The 22,606-nt window shown below is 43.4% G+C and overlaps 2 protein-coding genes across 28 annotated transcripts in view; one reads left to right on the forward strand and one right to left on the reverse strand.

Annotated features, from left to right (window-relative positions):
• Positions 1-6,361, reverse strand: part of EFCAB11 (EF-hand calcium binding domain 11) — a 138,943-nt gene extending 132,582 nt beyond the window's left edge. For 8 of the 23 annotated variants that reach the window (XR_011432282.1, XR_011432288.1, XR_011432289.1 and 5 more), the window contains exons 1-3: positions 6,128-6,361; positions 5,464-5,559; positions 1,542-1,587 (exon numbers count right to left, since the gene is read on the reverse strand). Coding sequence is in view for 10 of the 23 variants with exons in the window: in XM_070250310.1 (XP_070106411.1) it covers positions 1,542-1,587; positions 5,464-5,559; positions 6,128-6,202 (217 nt within the window). In the remaining 13 variants the exon portion in view is untranslated. Of the gene's footprint in view, positions 1-1,541; positions 1,588-5,463; positions 5,560-6,113 lie in introns of all 23 variants that reach the window. The other 15 variants (XR_002803639.2, XR_011432280.1, XR_011432278.1 and 12 more) reach the window with 2 other exon arrangements.
• A 1,161-nt stretch (positions 6,362-7,522) lies between these two features.
• Positions 7,523-22,606, forward strand: part of TDP1 (tyrosyl-DNA phosphodiesterase 1) — an 82,845-nt gene continuing 67,761 nt past the window's right edge. For 2 of the 5 annotated variants that reach the window (XM_070249899.1, XM_023628260.2), the window contains exons 1-5: positions 7,538-7,645; positions 10,383-10,960; positions 15,006-15,049; positions 16,188-16,243; positions 20,104-20,200. In XM_070249899.1, coding sequence (XP_070106000.1) covers positions 10,393-10,960; positions 15,006-15,049; positions 16,188-16,243; positions 20,104-20,200 — 765 coding nt within the window. In that variant the 5' untranslated portion in view covers positions 7,538-7,645; positions 10,383-10,392. Of the gene's footprint in view, positions 7,780-10,382; positions 10,961-15,005; positions 15,050-16,187; positions 16,244-20,103; positions 20,201-22,606 lie in introns of all 5 variants that reach the window. The other 3 variants (XM_001496093.7, XM_070249898.1, XM_023628261.2) reach the window with 3 other exon arrangements.

The following is a 22,606-nucleotide window of genomic DNA, read 5'->3' on the forward strand; positions in this document are numbered from 1 at the left end:
GAAAAAAAGACAAAATTGTCCCACTTGCAACAACATGGATGGAACTTGAGGGTATTATGTTAAGCGAAATAAGCCAGACAGAGAAAGACAAACACCATAGGATTTCACTCTATGTGGAAGATAAACAAATACATGGACAAAGAGAACTGATTAATGGTTATCAGAGGGGAAAGGGGTTGGGGGGTAGGCATAAGGGGTAAAGGGTTACACATATATGGTGACTGACAAATAATAATGTATAACTGAAATTTCACAGTTATAAACTATTATGACCTCAATAAAATAAAAAAATAGCATCAAAATAAATTTATGAAATTGATAGGTACATTCTGGTTACATATAATACACAGAGAGGAGGGGGTAGCGGTAGAAAGTGCAAATGAGAAGGCGAATAGGGTAAATGTTAACAATAAGTGAATCTGGTTAAAGGGTACACATCTATTCTCTGTATGTCCTATTATTATCGTGCAACTTTTGTAAGCTTTAAATAATTTCCCAAAAATGGTAATTTTTAAACAGCCAATCCAGCATGCTCTGGATCCTATTCCCTCAAACAATAGGTACTCGTCTCTCTCATCCTTTTCTCTCTTCACTAGATCCACTAGATTCCATTAAGCTTAGAAACATACTCTTCATATTCCACAAAAAAAAAAAAGCAAACAAAACCTTTCTTGATCCTACTCAAAGACTTATCTACTCACATTGTCACACTTTCTGACTTTCCATTTATCTTCCACACACTCCAGCCTGGCCTCTGCCCTCACCACGCACTGCAACTGCTCTTGCTAAAGTCACCAAACACACCCAGTTTGCCAGCTCCAAGGGATCCTCTCCAGTTCTTAAGCTACAGGACCTTTCCTCAGCCTTTGACGGTCTTGACCACACCCTCTTCCTGGAAATAGCCACCTCTCCTGGCTTTAGATCAAACACTCCCGATTTTCCTCCTTCCCCCATCCTTATCCTCTGACTTTCAATGGTTACAGTCCCCAAGCTTCTCAGTGCATTCTGTTTCTCGAGGTGGTCTCATCCATTCCCATGGCTTTAAAAACCATCTACAAGCTGATGACTCCCAAATTTATTTCTTCAGCCCAGAGCTTTCCTCTGAAGTCCATATTCATACAGCCCGATTGCCTTGACATTGTTGATCGAAGCTTCTCAAACTTAACATATTCAAAATGGAACTCTTGGTCTCCCCGAACCCCGAATCTTCTCCCCTAGTCTTCCCATTTCAATAAGTGCCACATCCATTCATTCAAGTCAAAAAACTCAGAATCATCCTTTGGATGTTGAAATTATAAGCAACATTTTTTTCTTTATGCTTTTCGATGTTTCAAAATTCCTATAATAAACATACATTATACTTATAAATACATGAATTAATCAAAATTAAAAGAACCAAAACCTTTATCTTTTGGGTAACGGGAAACAAAACAAAGATGTGCTTAAACATAATGTTTTATAGTCTCTATATTTGTTCTTAACTTTAGTTTCATGAATGTCTAAATAAGGGTATGGAAAATTAATATTAACTTTCATATTACCGGAAGTGTTTGGATTTATTGAAGACATCACAGAATTGGCTTCTATCTAGAAAAGAGGAAAGAATAGGACATATAATTTCATGAAATGTTTTCAGGGTGCAAGTTCTTAATTCCTGGATGCATTTTATGAGAAACCAAATTTGTTTAGCCCAGCAAAGAAGTAATGTCACAGGACAGCTGTAGTAGTCATTTTACTCTTCCATTAATATATACGTTACCAGACACTAACGTACTACAGATTCTAATGGCCCCCAAAACTTTATTCCATTGACCAAAATGATTTAAGCATATAAAATCAACTTGTCTGTCACACATGTAGCATAACCTAAAAGGTAACCTTTGTTTTAGACAAATATAGTAATTATTACAATGAGCTCTATGGCTTGATTTTTAAATTTTTTTCCTGATTATAAAAGTAACATGATGCAGAAAACATGAAAAACATAAAAAATTATGACGAAGAAAAATTTTAAAAGCAGCCATCCAATGAAAACCATTGTTAACATTTTGGCCTTATCTACCTTTTTTCTTTTTCCATGCATTTTTAAACATATTTGAGAACACATTGTGTATAAAGTTTGGGGACCTGCTTTTAGTCAATATTAAGAAATAAGCATTTTCCCACATTGTTACAAGAGCTCTACAAACATTATGGAACTAGAACCCTGGAAGCATCTGACACAGCTTCTCCACCTTGGATTCCATGCCCTGCACTTTCTGATTGCTTCTGGCCCTCCCAGATGGTTCCCACTGCATCTTCTTCACAAAGTCCCTGCCTGCTCTTAAATGCTGGTACTCCCCAGTGTTCTGCCCTCAGGCTCCTGCCCTTCAGGCCCTGCATCCTCCTCCTGGGCAATGCTACCCAGTCTCATGTTTTGAGGTACCACTTGCAAACTGAAGAATCCTGAATCTATCTCCAGCCCTCACCTCTCCACTCAATTTCAGATTCCTCTAAGACAGGCAGTACAATTTGAGAGCAGATCGTTACCCCCATAACCTCAACACCAGCACAGCGTTTAACGACTGAATGCACTTGGAATGCTCATTGCCTCCTTAAACTTAATGTGTTCCAGTCTGAAGTCATTGTCTTTCCCATGAACCTACTCCTTCTGAATTTTCTTACTTGGTGGCTTCCCTATGCCTTCAGTCCTGGTGTTACACCACTTTCTTACCACCACTGTATCCAATCGATCACCAGGGTGTAACTTCTCCCACCACCCACAAAGTGTTCCCAGACCCTTCATATCAGAGGAGTCTGGCTCCTCTAGCCTAAATGCCACCCAGACTCCTATTATAGTTACTAGAATTAGACCAGGCTCTTTGTCCCCTTCACTTTCTGTTCCTAATCTCATCTATCTTTGTATTTCTCACAGTTTTATACACTAAATTGTGAACAGCTTCAAAGTAGGGTCTATGTTTCATTCATCTTTGTATCTCTAGCACCTAGCAAGTGTTCCTTTTGTTAAAGAGGAACGCAATAAATGTCATTGTGTAAACAACTACATGTGGTTATAAGCCGTTTATCACACAAGTGCTTTTCTGCTTCATGACCTGCATTCAGTAAATATTTCATTCGCTCAAAAGCAATATTCAAAGACAAAACCCCAAATCTCAACCTAGTATAAAAATAAAAATCTGTTCAATTTTACAGAAGCTATACATTTTTTTTCTTCTTTTTTTTTTCTCCTCAAATCCCCCCAGTACATAGTTGTATATTTTTAGTTACAGGTCCCTCTAGTGGTGGCATGTGGGACGCCACCTCAGCATGGCCTGATGAGCAGTGCCATGTCCATGCCCAGGATCCAAACCAGTGAAACCCTGGGACACCAAAGCGGAGCGCACAAACTTAAGCACTCGGCCACAGGGCTGGCCCCACAGAGGTTATACATTAAGTGTCACTTATTTAATAAAAATTCACAGTACAAATGATTGATAAGTGTAGGGATGATTTGCTATATCAGTACTTTGCTGTTTAGTGATCTGTGGTCAATAAACATTCCGTTTGACTAAAAATTAAAATCCAAAACCTTGACCAGGTATGAAAATAAACGTAAAAGTCTGTTCAATTTCATGGAGTGTACATATGTATATCACCTGTCATTAAATTCCTCACTTACATTCTAAAATTAAAACCAAGTAAGTAGTCAAGGGTGATAAAGGCAGAATGATCTTTCCAGCTGAACCCAGGGTAAAGAGATGCTTCAAAGGCTAAGTCTGGGGCCCGTGGGTGGCGCAACAGTTAAGTGCGCATGTTCCGCTTCAGGGGCCCGGATTTCGCTGATTCAGATCCCGGGTGCAGACATGGCACAGTTTGGCCAAGCCATGCTGTGGTAGGCGTCCCACATATAAAGTAGAGGAAGATGGGCATGGATGTTAGCTCAGGGCCAGTCTTCCTCAGCAAAAAGAGGAGGATTGGCAGCAGTTAGTTCAGGGCTAATCTTACTCAAAAAAACAACAACAAAAAAAACCCAAAGGCTAAGTCCATTAGCTGACCTTCTTTGGAATTGCAGCTGACATAATCGCAGGTTAACAGGAGAGCTGCAATTTCTGGGAGCCAACCCTGACTACTTCTCTGAGCTCCATAATCAACCTCTCAGTAACTAAGCATTCCCTCTGAACCTACCTGGGCTGTTCATGGGATCTATTTGTATCAACAGAGCATATTTACCAAGAAGTTGTGATACATTTATGCATAGTGAAGGATGGACAAGTGAGACACCACGTGATCCCTGGCCTCACTGGGCTTGCAATCTGACAGACAAGTAGAGCCCACTCATGAGCAACAGCTGGGCCAAAATGATTGCCAAGCTGGTTAATGAGGGCGTGAGGGAGGGCATTCCAGGCAGAGCCCTGAGTCCCTCTACTTGATGGCTGCAGTTGAATTTCTTAAATCTGGACAAGATCTTGCCTCTGATTAATTCCAGTTCAGCAGCTTAACAAGAAGGATCCCTCTCTAGAATGGATGTAATAGACAAGGGGAGCAGCACAAGGAAAGGGGAACAGGAAATTTGTTCTAGTCAAGTAGGAGGTTCATTGAAGTTCAGCTGAACTCTCATTATTAGTGAACTAGTGCAACCTTTCCTGGAGAGCAATATCCAAAAAAATTTCAAATGTATACAGCAACTGTACCTCTAGGAATTTATTCCACAGAGATAATCCACACGTATAAGTACAGACATAAAAGGATGCTCATTGCAGCAATGTTTGTGGGAATGAAAAACAATGGAAACTATCTAAATGACCAAAAACAGGAAACTGGCTAAAGAGAATACTTTGCAACTTTTTTTTTTAACGAGCTGATGGTGTTTGTTTTTATGTTCATCTATTGTTAAGTGAAAAAAGCAAGTTCAAATAAAATAGGCATACTAGGCACCCACTTATGTTTTCATAGACTGCTAGGCATGGTTGTCATGCATAGAAAGTTTTGGAATGATACATAAGAAACTTAATAATAGTAACCCTTGAGGAGTGGGACCCTTTGGTAGGAAGGGAGAGGATTTTACGTTCAACTTTATGCTTTTCTAGACTGTGAGAATTTTTTGACCACGTAAATGTATTACTTTTATAATTTAAATGGAGCAAAAAATTTAATTAAAGAAGAAACATGTTACTTCCTCTATGAATTTCTCCCGTTACCAACACCCCACCCCCATCCGCAGCTTTCCCTCTTGACACTTCCCTAGCATCTCATATTTATTATAAGTATTAACAGTCTGGTGGTGAGACAGGCTTCCTGGACTCTAATTCATCCGAGTAAGGTTCTTAAGAAGAGTAAAATTCACCACTGGACACATCTCTGAAATTGCTTCTAAGTCAGCAATTTGCTTTATAAACATCCTAAGCTAGCCCTCTGCACTTTACTTACAATCCACTCACTATTGTATTATCTGCCCCACCCCCAAATATAAGAAGCAAGCTCTACCTTGGAGGGCTTGTACCCAAACAGCGTCACAACAGCAACTTTAAAGTCCTCTCTGCTTAGATAGCCTTTGTTATCTTCATCACATGCTTTAAATACCTAAAGAACATTAAATAACTTTAGTTAATAAGACAGAAACTATCTGTTCTGCTGTTTTTGTTACTAGTTTATATTAAATTCAGACCTCCAAGATCTAAAACTCAGCCGAGCAGTAGGGCTCAGAAATGGAGTTTTATTATCCAAAGTTTAATTCTCAACAAATCTTAATGTGCTAAAATCTACCCAAAAACAGTGCAAACAACTTGATCGCTAGGCTGACACAAATTAATTACGTTAAACCATTGGGATAAATTCTACCCAGAATTCAGTCCTAGAATTAGGAAGGTGAGACAAAGGTGGTGGCTTTGAAAGGCAGCAAGAGGCAGATTAGAAATTATTATTTAATAGACTATGTAGCGGAGAAGAGCAGGAACTTGGAAGTAGCCAGAACACTGGACATGGAGCCAGAAGCCTTGCAGCCCTAGGCTCAGTCATTAACCACGACACTTTGGAAGGATAGTCCAGTGCTTGTCGATGCAACCGGGCTGAGTGAGATCCAGGCAGGGTGATGGAAGTTGAGAGCCCGGGGTCAAGTTAAAATCCAAGACTCAGACCTCTGAACACCTACTTCTACCCATTTCTTGCGTTCTGAAGGGGTGGCTTCCCATGTCCGCGGCCGAGCCCCGGCCTGGGAGAAAAACATCGCGACTTGCCACAACTGAGCCGAGACAGCCAAACCCACGAGCCCAGCGGCCAGAATCACGCTCTCTGCGGACCGCAGCCACGCTCACGGCAGCTCCGGAAGCTGCATTTGGCCGGACACCTCCAACGTCTTCTCCCATTGGTCGACCTGCGAGCCACTGGCGTTGACCCTGCAGTTCTATTGGCCCGAGGCTTTGTTTAACAACGTTTCCTTGGACCAGCCTATGGCGGAGAGGCTGCTAGGCCCGCCCCCCGCCTTGGCTCCGCCCCTCTCACTCCCTTAACTCCTAGCGCCCGGGTGGGGAATCCTGCTCTCCCAGTCGCTGTTTTGTCGCATCCTGGATGATTCTTTTCATTTTCTGCCCCTACACCTTGCAATAAATCACTTTTGCTAATTCTGATCTATGGCACTGTGCTAAACATTATGGGAGACACAGAAAGAGTGTGAACAAAGCTTAAAAGGAACCAAACAAAACAAGCCTAGTCCAGGATTCACGTGCACATCAGCAAGTCACTGGGGGCGCGCCCTCCAGGGTAGCTACCGTGTCCGTTTTGTCCTCCGGAAAATACTAGCACCTAACACGGTGCCTGGCACAAAGTAGACGTTCAGCAAACGAACCAAGCAACCCCTTAGGACGTTTACACCAAGTTATTTCGTTCACTCCTCTGCGATGGTTGCCTGGTTTGAAAGAAACTCCGAGAATAAACAGTATAAAACAGCATTCTGCCCAAATTTCATACCAAATATCTTTATTAAAGGCAAGGAATACGGGGGTGAGGGGGTCCGTTTTGCAAAGGAGTTTGTCTCGGATCCCTCTCTCTTCTGGCAAATCAGTAAGATTAAAATCACGTACACCCGTTTCGACGAAGAAACAGGCATTGGAGGTTGAAGCTGATGGGAACTCAACCTTCTATTTTACAGCAGGTTTTACAATTTGCGTCCCAAGCGAACCCGCTTCTCCCGAGATACTGGTCTCAGCCCTCAGCTGCCTCAAACCTTGGCTGATCTCTCTCCCTTCGAAATAAACCCTCCTGCCTCTGGCTCTGGGAGAATGAAGCTGTCTATGAGAATCCCTGTAAAGGGGATGAGTTTTGCTAACTAACTAAGGGAGAAGCAAGGGAACACTTCGGACACTTCATTTTCTCTCGCCTCTTTTTAGGTTTATTTCTCTCTCCCCTCTTTAGAAGAAACGGCCAGGTGAGCCGAGAGCTGGAGGCACCCAGGGCTCTCCTCTGCCCCCTTCTGTGGGAGCCCCCAGGAGGGTTGCGGCCCCTGTGGATCCGGCGGTCTTTAGGACCCAGCGGCGGGCGTCCCGGAAGGGGAAGGGGCGGGGCCGCGAGGTGCGCGCCGCGGCCCTGAGGGTTTGAACTGCGCGCAAGCGCAGTCGGTGGCCGCGGCGGGCATCCCCGGTGCTGGTTCGCTGGCGTGGCTCCGGTGCCTCAGGTGCGTGCTCGGCGGCCGTGGGAGCCCGCGATCCTGCTCCTGCCGCCCGGGGCGGTGCGCGGGCCGCTCGGGTCCGGCGAGTTCGCGAGTGCCCTGCGGGGCTGAAGGCGGCTCGCGGGGGAGCCGCGCATCTGGTAAAGACCCCGGGCACGGTCCCCTCGGCCCTGGGCCTCGGCTTCCCCCAGTAGAGTACCTCTTAGGGTCGCGCAGCAGGCGTTGCAGAGCCCCGAGTCCTGCCCGCAGTGTGGGCGTGAGGGGTCCCCCGCTCGGGTCCTTATTCCGGCTTCTTCTATTAATAGTGTGGGTGGTCTGGGCAGGTAGTGGTGATAACTAGCGCCTGTTGAGCGCTCACCATATGCCAGTTAACTTTTCTGGGCTCAGTTTCCCCGTAAATGGAAGCAGTCGTGGTAGTTAGTATAGACGGGTGAGCATGAAATGAGTTTACAGCGGGTAAAGTGCTTCGAATTGTGCCTGGCCCGAGATGAACGCACAGAAAAGTTAGCAGCTGTCATTACTTCCTCCTGGTACCGGGAGTCAGCCCACCTCACTGCATCCCCACCGCCTTCATCATCTCTGAGTCCCTGCAGCAGCCTCCTCTCCTTGGACTTTTGTCTCCTTTCCAACCATTCTTCACACAGGGTTCTAGGGAACGTAATATTTTAAAAAGGTAAATCGGGCCAAGGTACACCCCTGCTTAAAGCCCTTCAGTGGGGCCCCATTGTTTTCAGAATAAGATCCGGTATCTTTAACGCGATTTACGCCCCGCCGCCCCCACCTTTATCCTGGACTACTGCCTGCCTTATTCAAGTCTTCCTGTGAGCTCTTGGAGTTATTACAACCTTGTTCCACCTCCTGGCCTTTGCAGGTTGGGTTCCCTTTTCTTACAGGGCTCTTCACGTCCCTTCCCCCTCCTTTCCTTTTTTATTCCCGCTGGTTCCTTTTCATCCTCCAGATTGCACTTGAGTGTTACTTATTCAGAGTATTCCAGGGTAAGGGCATCCTATTACTATCTCATATGTGTAAAACGTAATGAATGTCTTGTAAGGCCATCTTGGCTTTTTTTTGTGTTAGTCTGTCTCTTTCCTCCTGAAATGTAAGCTCTTCTAGGGCAAAAACTTTCTATATTGTTAACTCCTGATTCCCAGCTCTTGGCACCTAGTACCTGCTCAATAAGATTTGTTGAATGAGTGAACGCTGGGAAGTAGGTATGATACCCATTTTACAGAGGAGAAAACTGAGGCACAGCAGTTAAGGAACCTGCCTAAGGGCACATTTATCACTTAGTAATGACTGGATTTGAAATTGGGGCTCATGTTTCTCCACTATTACTCATACAGGGCCTCAACTGAGAGCCTGACTCCTAGGCCCACTCTCATGGTTTGCAAGCCCTGTAAGAAGGAGCTGCTGAAAGTGTAAAAGAACTGCTCCAGCTGGGTCTGGTATGATGGTGGGAGAGGAAGACCTAGCAACTTTAAGAGGAGTACCTATTTGCATCCCATCCACAAATCTTTTTCAGTTCCTAATAGAAGCTCTAATGTTCTGAGTTGGCATTGGGTGGGAGAATTTTTACATTTTCCTCCTCCTTGACAATATAACTTAAGGCGGTGTTTGCCGATTTCAGTCATTCACTTCCCTCCTCCCTAGTTAGTCTTTCAACACCTATACTGTTATTTGCTTGATATTTTTATTTGAATCCACTCTGTTACATAAACACTGTCTTTAAAAAGTAAACTTTGTTATTGTGAATATAATGGAGTTATCTGATTCGACTGGTCATTAACTGAAGTTAAGTGAGAAATTGTGAAAAGTGATAGATACCTTAAAAATAGTCTTTTTAGTGTGAAACATGAAAGTATATTCGTTTGTAAATCTTTTGGTGGTAAATCAATTCTTTTTTTTAGGAATTGGCGTCCTGTGAACAGTGCCAAATTCTGTCTTGGTATACCCCACTCAATGCGACCTGCTCAGTCTCTTTAAAAAGGCAAAATTTAGGGGCTGGCCCTGTGGCCGAGCGGTTAAGTTCGTGCGCTCGGCTGCAGGCGGCCCAGTGTTTCGTTGGTTCGAATCCTGGGAGCTGACATGGCACTGCTCATCAAGCCACGCTGAGGTGGCGTCCCACATGCCACAACTAGAAGGACCCACAACGAAGAATATACAACTGTGTACTGGGGGGCGTTGGAGAGAAAAAGGAAAAAAATAAAAAAAATAAAAAAGGCAAAAATTTAGACACTATCAACAGTCTGAGCACAGACTCTTTGTATTGTCTAATTTTCCTCTGGTTCTTGTACTAAAATGTTTTAAACAAAAATCACACTAAGGAACTGTTCTTTAGCTAGCTGGAAAATCTACTTAGCCCTTTACCATTGAATTTGTGACTTTTTGTAGGTAACAAAACCACAAGTACCTGTTTCATCTAGTTTCCTCTTCTGAGACCAAGAAAGTGGAAATTAGACTTTGTGATTTAGAAAATAAGTGTTTTGCTTCAGTATAAGTTTTTCCTCTGCACGTTTTAGTAGTTTGATTTAGGACAAGGCCAATATGATAATTAAGTGAGTTGGGTCCTCATGGAAGTACTTCTAGATAATGTATATACAGAATCGATCATTTGACACTGTCTTGGTAGGTGTCGGGTTGCTGTATGTGTTGTGGTAGCTCATATGACAGGGAGTTAGAGAGCAGCAGTTTGCCAATGGCCTAGTGAATGGGAAATAACAATATTTCCATCTTTCATTTCCAGAAGAAGGATAATGTCTCAGGAAGGCAATTATGGGAGGTGGACTATATCCAGTAGTGATGAAAGTGAAGAAGAAAAGCCCAAACTGGACAAGCCATCTTCCTCTTTTCTCCCCCATGCTGGGCAGGGAGCAGCAAATGAGCCACGCTACACCTGTTCCGAGGCTCGGAAAGCTGCCCACAGGAGGAAGCTATCACCCGTGAAATTCAGCAACACAGACTCGGCCTCAGAAGTTTTGCCTCCCAAAAGGCAGAAGAGTGGTTCCCAGGAAGACCTAGGTTGGTGTCTGTCCAGCAGCGATGATGAGCTGCAACAAGAAACACAGCAGAAGCAGGCGAAGAAAGTGGCAGTCAAAGAGGAGAAAGGCATCTCTCCTCCCGGAGATGCTGCTCCCCAAAGAACTGGAAAGCCTGGTCCTCCCACCAGCTTCAGGCTCAAAGAGGAGGAAGATGAGTATGAGACGTCAGGAGAAGGCCAAGACATGTGGGACATGTTGGATAAAGGGAACCCCTTCCAATTTTACCTCACTCGAGTCTCAGGAATTAAGCCAAAGTATAACTCCGGAGCCCTCCACATCAAGGGTAAGTGATGCTAGGTGTCCAGGAGCTGTCAAACTGCACATGAGAGGATCCCCTCAATAAAACAGGAGAGTAGCCTAGAATGATCTCCAAGACCCTTCTGCATTGTCTTAACTCAGGAGAAAAAAAATTAACCATTTTGAAAGTGGATGCATTAGTTTGACAGCAAACTGTTTACTTCAGTCAGGAAATCAGAGGATGTCTCTCATAGCCCTGTAGATCAACCCTGTTGGAACACTTAGTACAGTGTTTAGAATTGTTTAACTTTTAATTTAAAAATTATCTTTGAGCCAGTCCTGGTGGCCTAGTGGTTAAAGTTCGGTGTGCCCTGCTTTGGCTACCTGGGTTCAGTTCCTGGACGTGGAACCACACTGCTCGTCTGTCAGGAGCCATGCTGTGGCAGCAGCTCACGTAGAAGAATTAGAAAGACTTACAACTAGGATATAGAACTATGTACTGGGACGTTGGGGAGGAGGGGAGAAAAAAAACAAAAGGGAGGAAGATTGGTAACATGTTAGCTCAGGGTGAATCTTTCCCAGCAATAGAAAAATAAAAAATAAAAATTAAACTTGATCAACAACACTATTAACAAGGTAGCAAATACTTGACAGCAATCATTCTGTTGAGTCCCTGGACCAGCGGGATCAGCAGCATCACCTGGAATTTGTTCAATGCAGATTCTCCAGCTCCACTCTAGATTCATTGAATCAGATTCTGCGAGCAAGGAGTGAGGTCCTGTGATGTGTGCTTTAACAAGCCTTTCAGGGGATTCTAATGCCCAATTGAGTTTGAGAACCAGTGCTTGAAAGCCTGGTTTTGCTTCCTGATGCAGACATGAAAAAAGAATGCCATGATCTTTGGTTAGTCACCATGGAACATCTGCATGATACTATGATATATGTATTTGGTCTTCATTCCAGGTTATAGTTGGTTTTTGTCCCAGGCTCCTGAAACAGCTCCAAAGTAATAAAGGTGAAAGGAGTCTCTTTTGTTATTCATAGCAAGCCCCTTTCCACCACAGTTGAGTTTATCATAATGAGGTGATTTTGGGAAAGCCCTTAAGAATGGGGGATTGGTTGCCAGGTGAGCCAACCATGTGGTTAAAGTTGGACCTTTCAGGCCCACCCTGTCATCTCTGGGAGAGGGGCTGGGGGTTGCAGTAGTCATTAATGGCCAATGATTTAATCAAGTGTGCCATTAAAAAAGCCCTAACTGGAGGAATTCGGAGGGCTTCCGGGTGGTGAATACATGGAGGTCCTGGGAGGGTGGTACATCTGAAGAGGGCATGGGAGCTCCACTCCCTCTCGCATACCTCTCCCTGTGCATCTCTTCTATCTGGCTGTTACTGAGCTGTAACTGGTAATCCAGTAGATAAAGTGCTTTCCTGAGGTCTGTGAGGCCTAATAGCAAATTATCAAACCTCAAGGAGGGGGTCTTGGCAACCCTCCAGTTTACAGCCTGTTGGTCAGATGTATGTGAGGTCTGGACTTGTGATTGGTGTCTGAAGTGGGGGCAGTCTTGTGGGACTGAACCCTAAGCCTGTGAGATCTGAGGCCAACTCCGGGTGGATGGTGTCAGAATTGAGTCAAATTGTAGGACACCCAGCCACTGTCCACAGAGAACTAGAGAATTGGTCTGTATGGAAAACCCCGCACACTTGGTGTCAAAAGTATTGAGTGTAGAGAGGAAACAGTTTTCCTTAAGGGAAGAAGAGGAGCTCTTGAGTCCAAGACACAGGGTTTGAATCCTGACCTCACCACTTGCTTGCTGTGTGGGTAACTAGCGAAGGACCTAAGATTCTTCATATTTCAGTTTACTCATCTTCAAACTGAAGATTCAGAAAAAAGGGAGGAAGTGCGCAAAGTGACCAGCACAATATAGTCACATGGCAGATATACAAAGTAAACGTTATCACGCTCATTTCAGATTACCTTTTTTCTGGCCCACAGAAGAGATTATGTTCACTGTCAGTAGTGTTTTAATTATATATCAAAGGTATAATTGCACTATATATCTTCTGTGTGAAGCATAAATATTCATACTGTAAAGAGTTTGATTCTACAGTTTTTTTTTCTTTTTGTGAATGTCTTGTCTAGGTTCTTGGAAGACATATACAATAGGTCTCAGTGTTTTTGTTTTGAGAGAGATAGACACAGGAGATCACTAGAGAACTATGCAAGGTTTTGCTGTATATAATAAAATGATAAAGACTGGCTACCAGCACCAAGATATTGAGGAAGGAGAAGCTAACGTTATGCTAAGAGCTTTTACATAGATTATTACACAGATATCTCCTTTAGTCCTCACAACAGCTTTATGAGTAGATGGTACAATTCTCCTCCTCGGGTAGGTGACAGATCTGTAGTTTAGAGAAGTTAAATAATCTGCCCAATGCAGACATGGCACTGCTCATCAAACCACACTGAGGCAGCGTCCTACACGCCACAGCTAGAATGACCCACAACGAAGAATATACAACTATGTACCAGGGGGCTTTGGGGAGAAAAAGGAAAAAAATAAAATCTTTAAAAAATAATAATAATAATCTGCCCAAGATCACAGAGCTGGTAGATGACAGAGCTGGGATTTGAATCCAGGCGTTCCAGCCTCAGAATCCGGGCTCTTTGAACTGTTTGATATACCACTCCAACATGCATCATGACTGCAGATTGTCTAGAAGATCTCATGGAGGAAGGGGGATTTCAGATGGGCCTTTAAAGATGAGTAAATTAAGAAAGACAGAAGAGGAGCCGCCAGTGTGGACAAAATGGAGGAGACCATCAAGGAATGTATTGCAATTTCTCTCTTCATTGTGTACCTCTCCATTAAGGTCGGAGCTTCCTTAAGAGGACTTTCTTTTTCTTTTGAAATCTTTGTATCCTGGCATCTAGCTCCATGTCTGGAAGATGGGAAACACTCTAAATATGGGTCAAATAAATGAATGAGCCCAGTCTTAATCCTCAGAACCAGTTTGGTGGTTAAGAGCAGAAGTGCTGGAGCGAGACAGTCCGGGTTCAGATCCCGACTCTGCCCCTTCGTAGCAGTGTGGCTATGGGTGGCTTTCTTTTTTTTTTGAGGAAGATTAGCCCTGATCTAACATCTGCTGCCAATCCTCCTCCTTTTGCTGAGGAAGACTGGCCCTGAGCTAACATCTGTGCCCATCTTCCTTCCTCTACTTTATATGTGGGACGCCTACCACAGCATGGCTTGCCAAGCGGTGCCATGTCTGCACCCAGGATCCGAACTTGAGAACCCCGGGCTACCAAAGCGGAATGTGCAAACCTAACCGCTGCACCACCTGGCTGCCCCTATGGGCAGCCTTCTAAGGAGAGACTCCTCATCTACAAAACAGGAACGACAGTCCCCACCTCAGAAAGCGGCTGCGATGAGTAAGAGTTAACACGTGGAAAGTACCAGGACCAGTGCCGGGCCCCTCAAAGGTCATGGACAAGTGCGACTGTTATAGTCAGTAGTGGGAATAACGATCATGTACTTCCTCTCATGGTGTAGTTTGTGAGAAGTGAGCTTTCTGACCTATCTGAAGTTAAGCTTGAAGGGGTGCGAGGTGGAACCTCCTTAGAGAAGACGAGGGATGCTGGAAATGCGAGCTTAGGGTTGTGGGTGCCTCTGCCCTCTCCTTCAAAGGAAGAAGTGCTCTCAGGCTCCGGACAAGAACCATCTTGCTAGTCTCGGGTTGGAGAGGTCTCCTGAGAGGGACTTGAGTGAGTACTTCAAGGAATGGAAGGAAGAAGAACATGTATCATTATTGTCTTTTTTGGCAATTTCTAAAATTGACCAGTCTGAAGTCGTAGATTTTAATTTTACATTATATTTTGTGAAAGAATACATAATAAATATTAAATAGCACAGGGAAATGTTCTCAAATTTTGTGGAACATTAAAGTCTAGCTTTGTAGTGGCTTCTTAGTTCACTGTTTTCTAAGCCAAATTTTGATTGTCGGTGACTATTTAATAAGTCAATTGTGATTATTGTTACTAGAGAATTTTTATCAAAATATGAATTCGATTTAAATGTTTTGTCTTCTCAGATATTTTATCTCCTCTATTCGGGACACTTGTTTCTTCAGCTCAGGTGAGTTTACAGTCTTTTCTTTGGATGAAGAAGACAAATAATTAACTTCATAAGGAAAATATGAGAGATGGAGACCTGTAGGCCAGTCCTCTGCAGGGTTGCCGAGATAACACATACCTGGAGACTGGCACCACGTGCCACAGTTCTGAGATCCATGGCCATCCACGCATGCCACTATCAGTGGAGCTTCTGACTCTCAGTTGGGCCACAAGGACTGGCCAAGAAGTCACTTTGGAAATTCCAACCTGAGGGACTTCTTTCTGTGACACTGATAACTCATGGGACTCTGGCACAACTCCTCAGGAGGTGTGGATAGAGAAGTAAAGGATAAGTCAAGTTTGATTTGATTTAGAAAAATAGATAAGAAATTTCTTATACCTACCAAAAACAAGTGAGTAAAAGTTATGGATACTTCTGCATGTTTGGTTGCCCCTGCCTGATAGAACCGGTCCCTTTGTGTTGATAAATCACATTAATGCTCTAGGCTCTCAAGTAAACAATCAGAAAAAAAGTCACGTCCTTGCTCGTTCATCATGGCCACAGGAATTCTGGTCTCCAGATGGAACATGGGGTCAGTTTGTATGTGCTCTCTTAGCTAGATTGACTACTGTGTCCAGGAGGAGGGTCAAGGCTTACCCAGGCTTGAGGAGGAGCCCCCATGGGTGATCCAGTGCAGACCTTGTGGTCAAGATGTAATTGTTGTAAGCCAAGTGAATGTACATTCCCAGACACCTGTTTACAAAGCTAGCTCATAAGTTAGGCTGAAAGGAAATGTTCTTTTTTAAAAGTCCTTGTTATAATCACCTGGGGAAAAAGGGATAAATTCATAAGCCCTTCTATTTAAATGAATCAGCAAGCTCTTAGAAATAACAAATACAAGTGCTGCCAAAGCATGCAGAGATAATTTCCTGTTTTCTCGTGCACTCCTCCATTGATTTGGATTCCTTGAACCGTGTATTCCCTTCAAGATGCACTTTAGGTTTGTTTATGAGTGTTGTAGCGTAACTGTCCAGGTTTATAAATAAAATATGTAGTTCATCATTATTTTAGAGTTTCTTTCAGTTTAATAAGAAACAGTTCTCCGTGTAGACTACTTGGCTAAAGTACTCATGACTTAGTTCTTTCTCCCCCCATCTAGTTTAACTACTGCTTTGACGTCGACTGGCTTGTAAAACAGTATCCACCGGAATTCAGGTGAGTACCACAGACTGATGGATGATATCATATCATAGCTGCAAAGGAGCTTTAAAACACAAGATTTGTGTTTCTCAGACAATTGCTGTTCATCTTTTTGACTATTTCTTTTGAAGCCATTGAAATCTTACAAACATTGTTATATTGGGAAAACAGCATTTTTTGATCCATTCTAACTAATCCTGTGCAATTCTTATACAGATTTTAGCGTTTTCCTCTGTTGATCTGTCCAGGAGTAGATGAGGACAAATTCCAACCCAAATAAAAGAACTTCACATCCAATATTAATGTGAAGGAAAAGATCATTGCCACACACTTTCTAGACCTGTAAACATGCCACACTGCACTTAACACGTCAGTGCTGTTCTTTTTTGAGAATCTCTCTCTCAAATGATTCTCCCTGTGGTTTAGGAGTTGGAATAAGGGGGGTCGTAGAGCCCTCTCTTCTCCAGGTTATGAAAGTGATGGGTTTTCTGGCTGAGTGTTGCAGCTGCTCAGTCGCATGTTAGGCAGTGCAGACCACATAAAGATAGCACCACACAGTGACATGCCACCCATCCTATTTCCAACACATAGATGTGGCAGAACCCATAACAGCAAGTAAGATGGAGGAATACACAGAAAGAAGGAGTCAGGGTCCTCAAAAGTCCTTGATGTGTTTAGGGATCAGATGGTGAAGACATTCATAGCGTAGATAGAATGCTGTTGAAATTTCCCAAGTGGCTTTGGCATTCAAGGGCTTGTATTTGACCTGTAATACACAGGATTAGTTTTAGCTGCATGTAACAGAGAACTCAAAATAATAGTGGCTTAAACAGGGGAGAAAATAATTTCTCCAGCCTAAGAAGTCCAGATGGTGGATATTTGTGGTCTGGATTAGGGGCTGCCATGCTTCTCAGAGACTTACCCACCCCTTCTTTCTGTCCCACCATCCTGGTGTGTGACCTCAGTCCTCAGAGCTCCAGGTCACTGGTCTGTTCCAGGTGGCAGGAAGGAGAAAGGAGGACAGCGAAAGGGTCATGTCCCAGCTGTGCCTCCTCTCAGCAGCCTTCCTAGAGTCCCACGTAACACCTGCTTCTGTTTCATTGAGTGGAACTCAGTCACACGAGACGATAGCCAGCTCTAAAAGAGGCTGCAAATGGAGTCTGTTAGCTGAGCACACCTTGTCCTGAATAAGATCAGTTCTGTTAGGAAAGAAGAAAGGAAAAATGGATATCGGGAGGCAATAAGCAGTCTTGGTCACGGCCTCCTCCGGGCAGTAAGTGCCCCTGGGATTTGCATTGGCACTTTTTGTTCTTCATCCCTTTGCTTCTCAAAGACCTTGAAATCAAATTGCCACTCCTTTGGAGTGTTGGCAAAGTATAGACTACAGTTCCTTTAGTATCTGTTATGGGTTGAATTTTCCTACCCTAAAAGAGATCTGTTGAAGTCCTAACCCCTAGTCTTTCAGAATGTGCCCTTGTTTGGAGACAGGGTTTTTACAGAGGGAATCAAGTTAAAATGAGGTCATTGGGGTGGGTCCTAATTCTAATATGACAGGTGTCCTTACAAGGAGGGGAAATTTGGACACAGACACACAATGAAGACATGGGGAGGGCACCATCTACAAGTCAAGGAGCACCTGAGCCTGCCAGAACCTGGGAGAGATGCCTGGAAGCTCCTTCCCTCACAGTCCTCAGAAGGAACCCACCCTTCTGACACCTTGATCTTAAACTTCCAGCCTCCAGAATTGTGAGACAATATGTTTCTGTTGTTTAGGCCACGCAGTTTGTGGTCCTTTGTTATGGCAGCCCCAGCAAGCCAGTACACTAGGCTCTCAGTAATTCTAGTCAAGGGACTATAGGCGGCTCCCTCTCCCACCACCCCCTTATTTCTGAATACATCCTAGGAAAGCCATCAAGAGCATTGTTAAAGATGAGGAATGACCTAAAGTAAGTTAAGGTAGCATCCAGAATTCGTATATAGAAAAATTCAGATCATAGGGGTGTATACCTCTTATGTTGTCATTGACACACTGCCTGCATTAGGTTCTCCAGAGAAACAACCAATAGGAGATATAGAGACAGAGGGAGAAAGATTTATTATGAGTAATTGGCTCAGGCAGGAAGAGAGGGTATGTTCTGTTCAGACCCTCAGCTATTGGATGATGACCACCCACATTGGGGAGGGACTTCCACTTCACTGAGTCCACCAATTCAAGTGCTAATCTCATCTGGACACACCCACAGATAAGATTTTATCTCAACTCCCCTTGGCCCAGTCAAGTTGACACAAAATTAACCATTACACTGCCTTTTTGTGATAGTTTATAGAACCAATAGATTTGACGTAATTAATGAGGACTTCTACTTCTATCAGTAATGTTTAATCTTTTATTTTTTAAAAAGACTTCATGATCTGGTAACACTACTTGTCTATAGGTAATAGATGTGTGAATGTCTCTTGCATTATTCTGTGTACTGTTTTTCTAGTTGTAAAATAGAAAATTTTTTCCAAATAGAAAAAAATTGGGAAGATATGTTTCTTCCTTTTATTTTACCTAAGCTGTTAGAATAAAGCTATCGAGCATTAGGTGTTTAGGCTTTAGTACTGGAAGTGCATTTTCTGTAGTTTCTTTTTTTAGTTGTTTTCTTCCTTCGTGTATGGTAGAGAATCATTTTGCAGTATGATTGATAAATGTGGAAATGACTACAATTGTTCATCTTGCTTGATTGCTTGTTGGAGAAAAATCCAATTTTTGTTTTGCTGGAAGAGCTTATAAAGATATATTGATTTCTAAGGATTACTTCACTTTGAATTAACTGGGAAAGACCATGATTACCTTAAAAGCCTTTTTAATCTATTCCTGAAGAATGTTTCTATGTTGTCCTTTTGGAATTCAAAAATATAGCATTTTCAGTGTACCTTGGGCTCTATTTCATTGAAATATAACCATGTATTAGTGAGCTGTGGGCCTGGGCCTGTTCACTTTGTTTCCTGGGGTTTAGTCTACCTAGTCCACAGCAGGAGCCTGGTGAATGTGGTGAGGATCAAGGCTGCCCCAGGGAGAAGCCCAAGGCGTCCTGCCCTATGTACTGATCTAGATCGTGGGGGGGGGGGGGGGGGGGGAGCATAGGAGTCCTGACTTAATCCAATCTGATTCTTATCTAAAGTTATAGGATCACCCAATAACCAGACCCCACCTGCACTGATACCATTTTAACAATTTTTTTCATGATCTTTCATTTGTCTTCTAAAGAAATAACTCACATACCTATGCCTTATAAATTTAGTTCTAACCCTCAACACATTGCAGCTCGTCACTGCCCATGGGTCCTGTCCCCATGCTTGCAGCTCTTCACTGCCCATGGGTCCTGTCCCCAGGCTATTCTCTGAATAAAAGAGCACTACTGCCAGACCTTGAGAGTCCAAGAAATCTTTTGACTTCTCAGCTCACCAACCCCGCATCTAATGCAGATGTAGTAAGGAAATGACCCATTTCTTGTCCCAAAAGTAGGGAAAGAAAAGAGCATAAAACTGTACAAGAGTAATTGTATATCTTTTAATCTATTGGAATGTAAACATATTAACACAGAGCTAACTCTGTGCCCCTTTTGGACCTAAGAAGACTTTGGGACACAAGGACTTTGAGTCACAACTCCTTAGGGTCACGGCAGAGCTTCAGGAGTAGGCCGCATAACCCCATTATACAGGTAACTGGTTAGTGAAGATTAACTGGTCACTGCTCTGTGTTAGCTCTCTATCAGTCACCACAAAGGCCTGAAACCCCTGTCGGGTGGTAAGACAGCTAGCATTCCTTCACTAGGCAGGAGTCCAGCTTTATGAATAATGTATTTTAAATACTTCTGATTTCTTTTTAGGAAGACACCGATCCTGCTTGTGCATGGTGATAAACGGGAAGCTAAGGCCCACTTACATGCCCAGGCAAAGCCTTATGAAAACATTTCCCTCTGCCAGGTAAGCTCCTTATTGCCCTTTGAGATCAGGCTTGATCTGAGAGTTGGAAGGCAATTTAGGCATTTAGTGTGTCACCTGCCTAGTGCAGAAATCCTCTCTCCACATCACCAATGGATATTTCTCTGACCTTGGCTTAAATACTCCTTGAGATAGCCCACCCTATTTGTGGCCCTTGTGGTTAGAAAGATTTTTCTTTATGGTGACCTGATATCTCTATATTAGTCAGGGTTCTCCAGAGAAACAATCAATAGGATGTGTGTGTATGTAAAGAGGGAGATGTGTTTTAAACAAATTGACTCATGGTTGTGGAGGCTGGCGAGTCCAAAATCCACAGAGCAGGCCAGCAGGCTGGAGACCCAGGGAAGGTGCTGCAGTCTGAGTCCAGAGGCAGTCTGGAGACTGAATTCCCTCTTTCTGGAGGGAGTTGGTCTTTTTTAACTTAAGGCTCTCCACTGATTGGATGAGGCCCACCTACATTAGGGAGGGTAATCTGCTTTACTCAAAGTCTGCTGATTTAAATGTTAATCTCACTTAAAAAATACCTTCACAGCAACTTCGACCAAATATCTGGATACTATTCTGTAGCCAAGTTGACACCTAAATTTAACTGCCACAGCCTTCTTCCCTGTAACTTCTACACATTGGTCCTATTTTTCCCCCTCTGGAGCCACGTGGAATAATTCTTGCACGTGTCAGTGAGTCTTATACTTGACGTCCTCGATGTCCCTCACTTTCTTCAGTTGTGTTTGGTGTAACATGGATTCCCTGTCTTTCCCCAGCCTGCTCGTACTCCTGGTTGCATCTACTTAGTCAATGTGCCTCTCGAAACCTGGGTTTCAGCACTGTGATTTAACCGCCGCACTTTATGTAGCTGGAATTGTGAAACACTCCTTTTCTCAACATGTTTCTGGCTCACCTTCTACACAGACATCCCTTTGTTTAGCAGTTGCCTATCCCATTGTTTTGCATTTTTTCCAAAACAGGAGAGGTTAAACTGCAGTAGGATAGCTCTCATCAGGCTAATAGTGGACAGAAAATCAAATAACACAGGAATCCCGAAAACTTGTGGTTAAATCCTTGGAAATAGAAAGTCTTTTTTCAAATAGCAACTACCTGTTCTGAAAAGTTGAGGATAGCTTGTGGCATGCCTGCTGGTGTGCTCCAGGCCGGCTGCTAGAGGGCGTAATGAGCCACTGTCTTCCAAACCTTGTGCCAGGAGTTGTTGAGAAGCTCCCAAACCTAGTCTGAGGTGCAGGATTGTGGCCCCATCCTAACCTATTGAGATACCTTTATATCTTGTCTGTAAGAGGATGTCTTGACTTTAACAACATAGTGTCATTTGATTAAGCTGAGGTACATCAGTCAAAGAATCTGGATGCTGACTCCTCTCCCATTTTGCACGTGGGGCCCAAAGCCTTCTCATGGTCAAGGTTCTGTCCCAACTCTCCACCTACTAGCTGTGTCATTCTGGGCCCATCGCTTAACCTCTGTAAGCCTAATTTCTTCGTCTTTAAAACAGATTGCTAATACTGGTCTTCATAGGGTGTTGTGCAAAGGATTTGGTGCATTTGCCCAAAAAACACCCATTAAATATTTGTTGAAGTTATTATCATCCTTGTTTTTGTGCTTAGACTTGCCCCAAAGCACACAGCTTGTAGCAAAACTAAACTCAAAAGCCAAGTCTCTTGACCGTTGCTTTTTCTGAGCTCATATCAATTTACAGCAGCAGTCTTCATTCTAATTTTGTAATTCTGAAGACATGAAATACAGTTGCCTGCTCCCTCTTCTGTGGCCAGGCCACGCAAGTGCATGCTCATCTGTGAGCATCCCCAAACACTGAGTTTAAGAGTGTGGGGCACTGGGCCAGCTGTTCTTGAGCATCCCCAGGATGGACTGTGTCATACTCACCTTCGTATGCGAGTTGCCCGTTACCACCTCCAGCAAACAGACCCACCTGTCTGTCATGTGGTTGGGGAAGGGGGTCGCAGTACTTGCTTCTGTTTGCGGAGTGTTCACCCCGTGCAGGCTCCCTTTCCTAAGCACTTCATATGCTTTTGCTCGTTTACTCCTACCAACTCTCTGAATCCCCTAACAGTACCCTCATTTTAAAGAGGAGAAAGATGAATTATAGAGATTTAAATATTTTCCCAAGTCATGCGAAATTATGAAGATAGGATTTATTTTAACTCTTTCATAGCCTACATCTTAAGGCATATTCTGCTTAACCAAGGTCTTGCTATACTGATGTTAGATAAAATGTTTTCCTTTTCCACCCACCCCCTATTCGTTTGTAAAGGTATCATTTTGTAACACAAAAGTGGATTTAATATGTTATCTTCTTTGTTTTCAGCACTTGCTATGTTATCTACATAATAAAACTTCTGTTTTAACATCATAATATGTCTT

The sequence above is a fragment of the Equus caballus genome, chromosome 24, assembly GCF_041296265.1.
Source record: "Equus caballus isolate H_3958 breed thoroughbred chromosome 24, TB-T2T, whole genome shotgun sequence".
Classification (NCBI taxonomy): domain Eukaryota; kingdom Metazoa; phylum Chordata; class Mammalia; order Perissodactyla; family Equidae; genus Equus; species Equus caballus.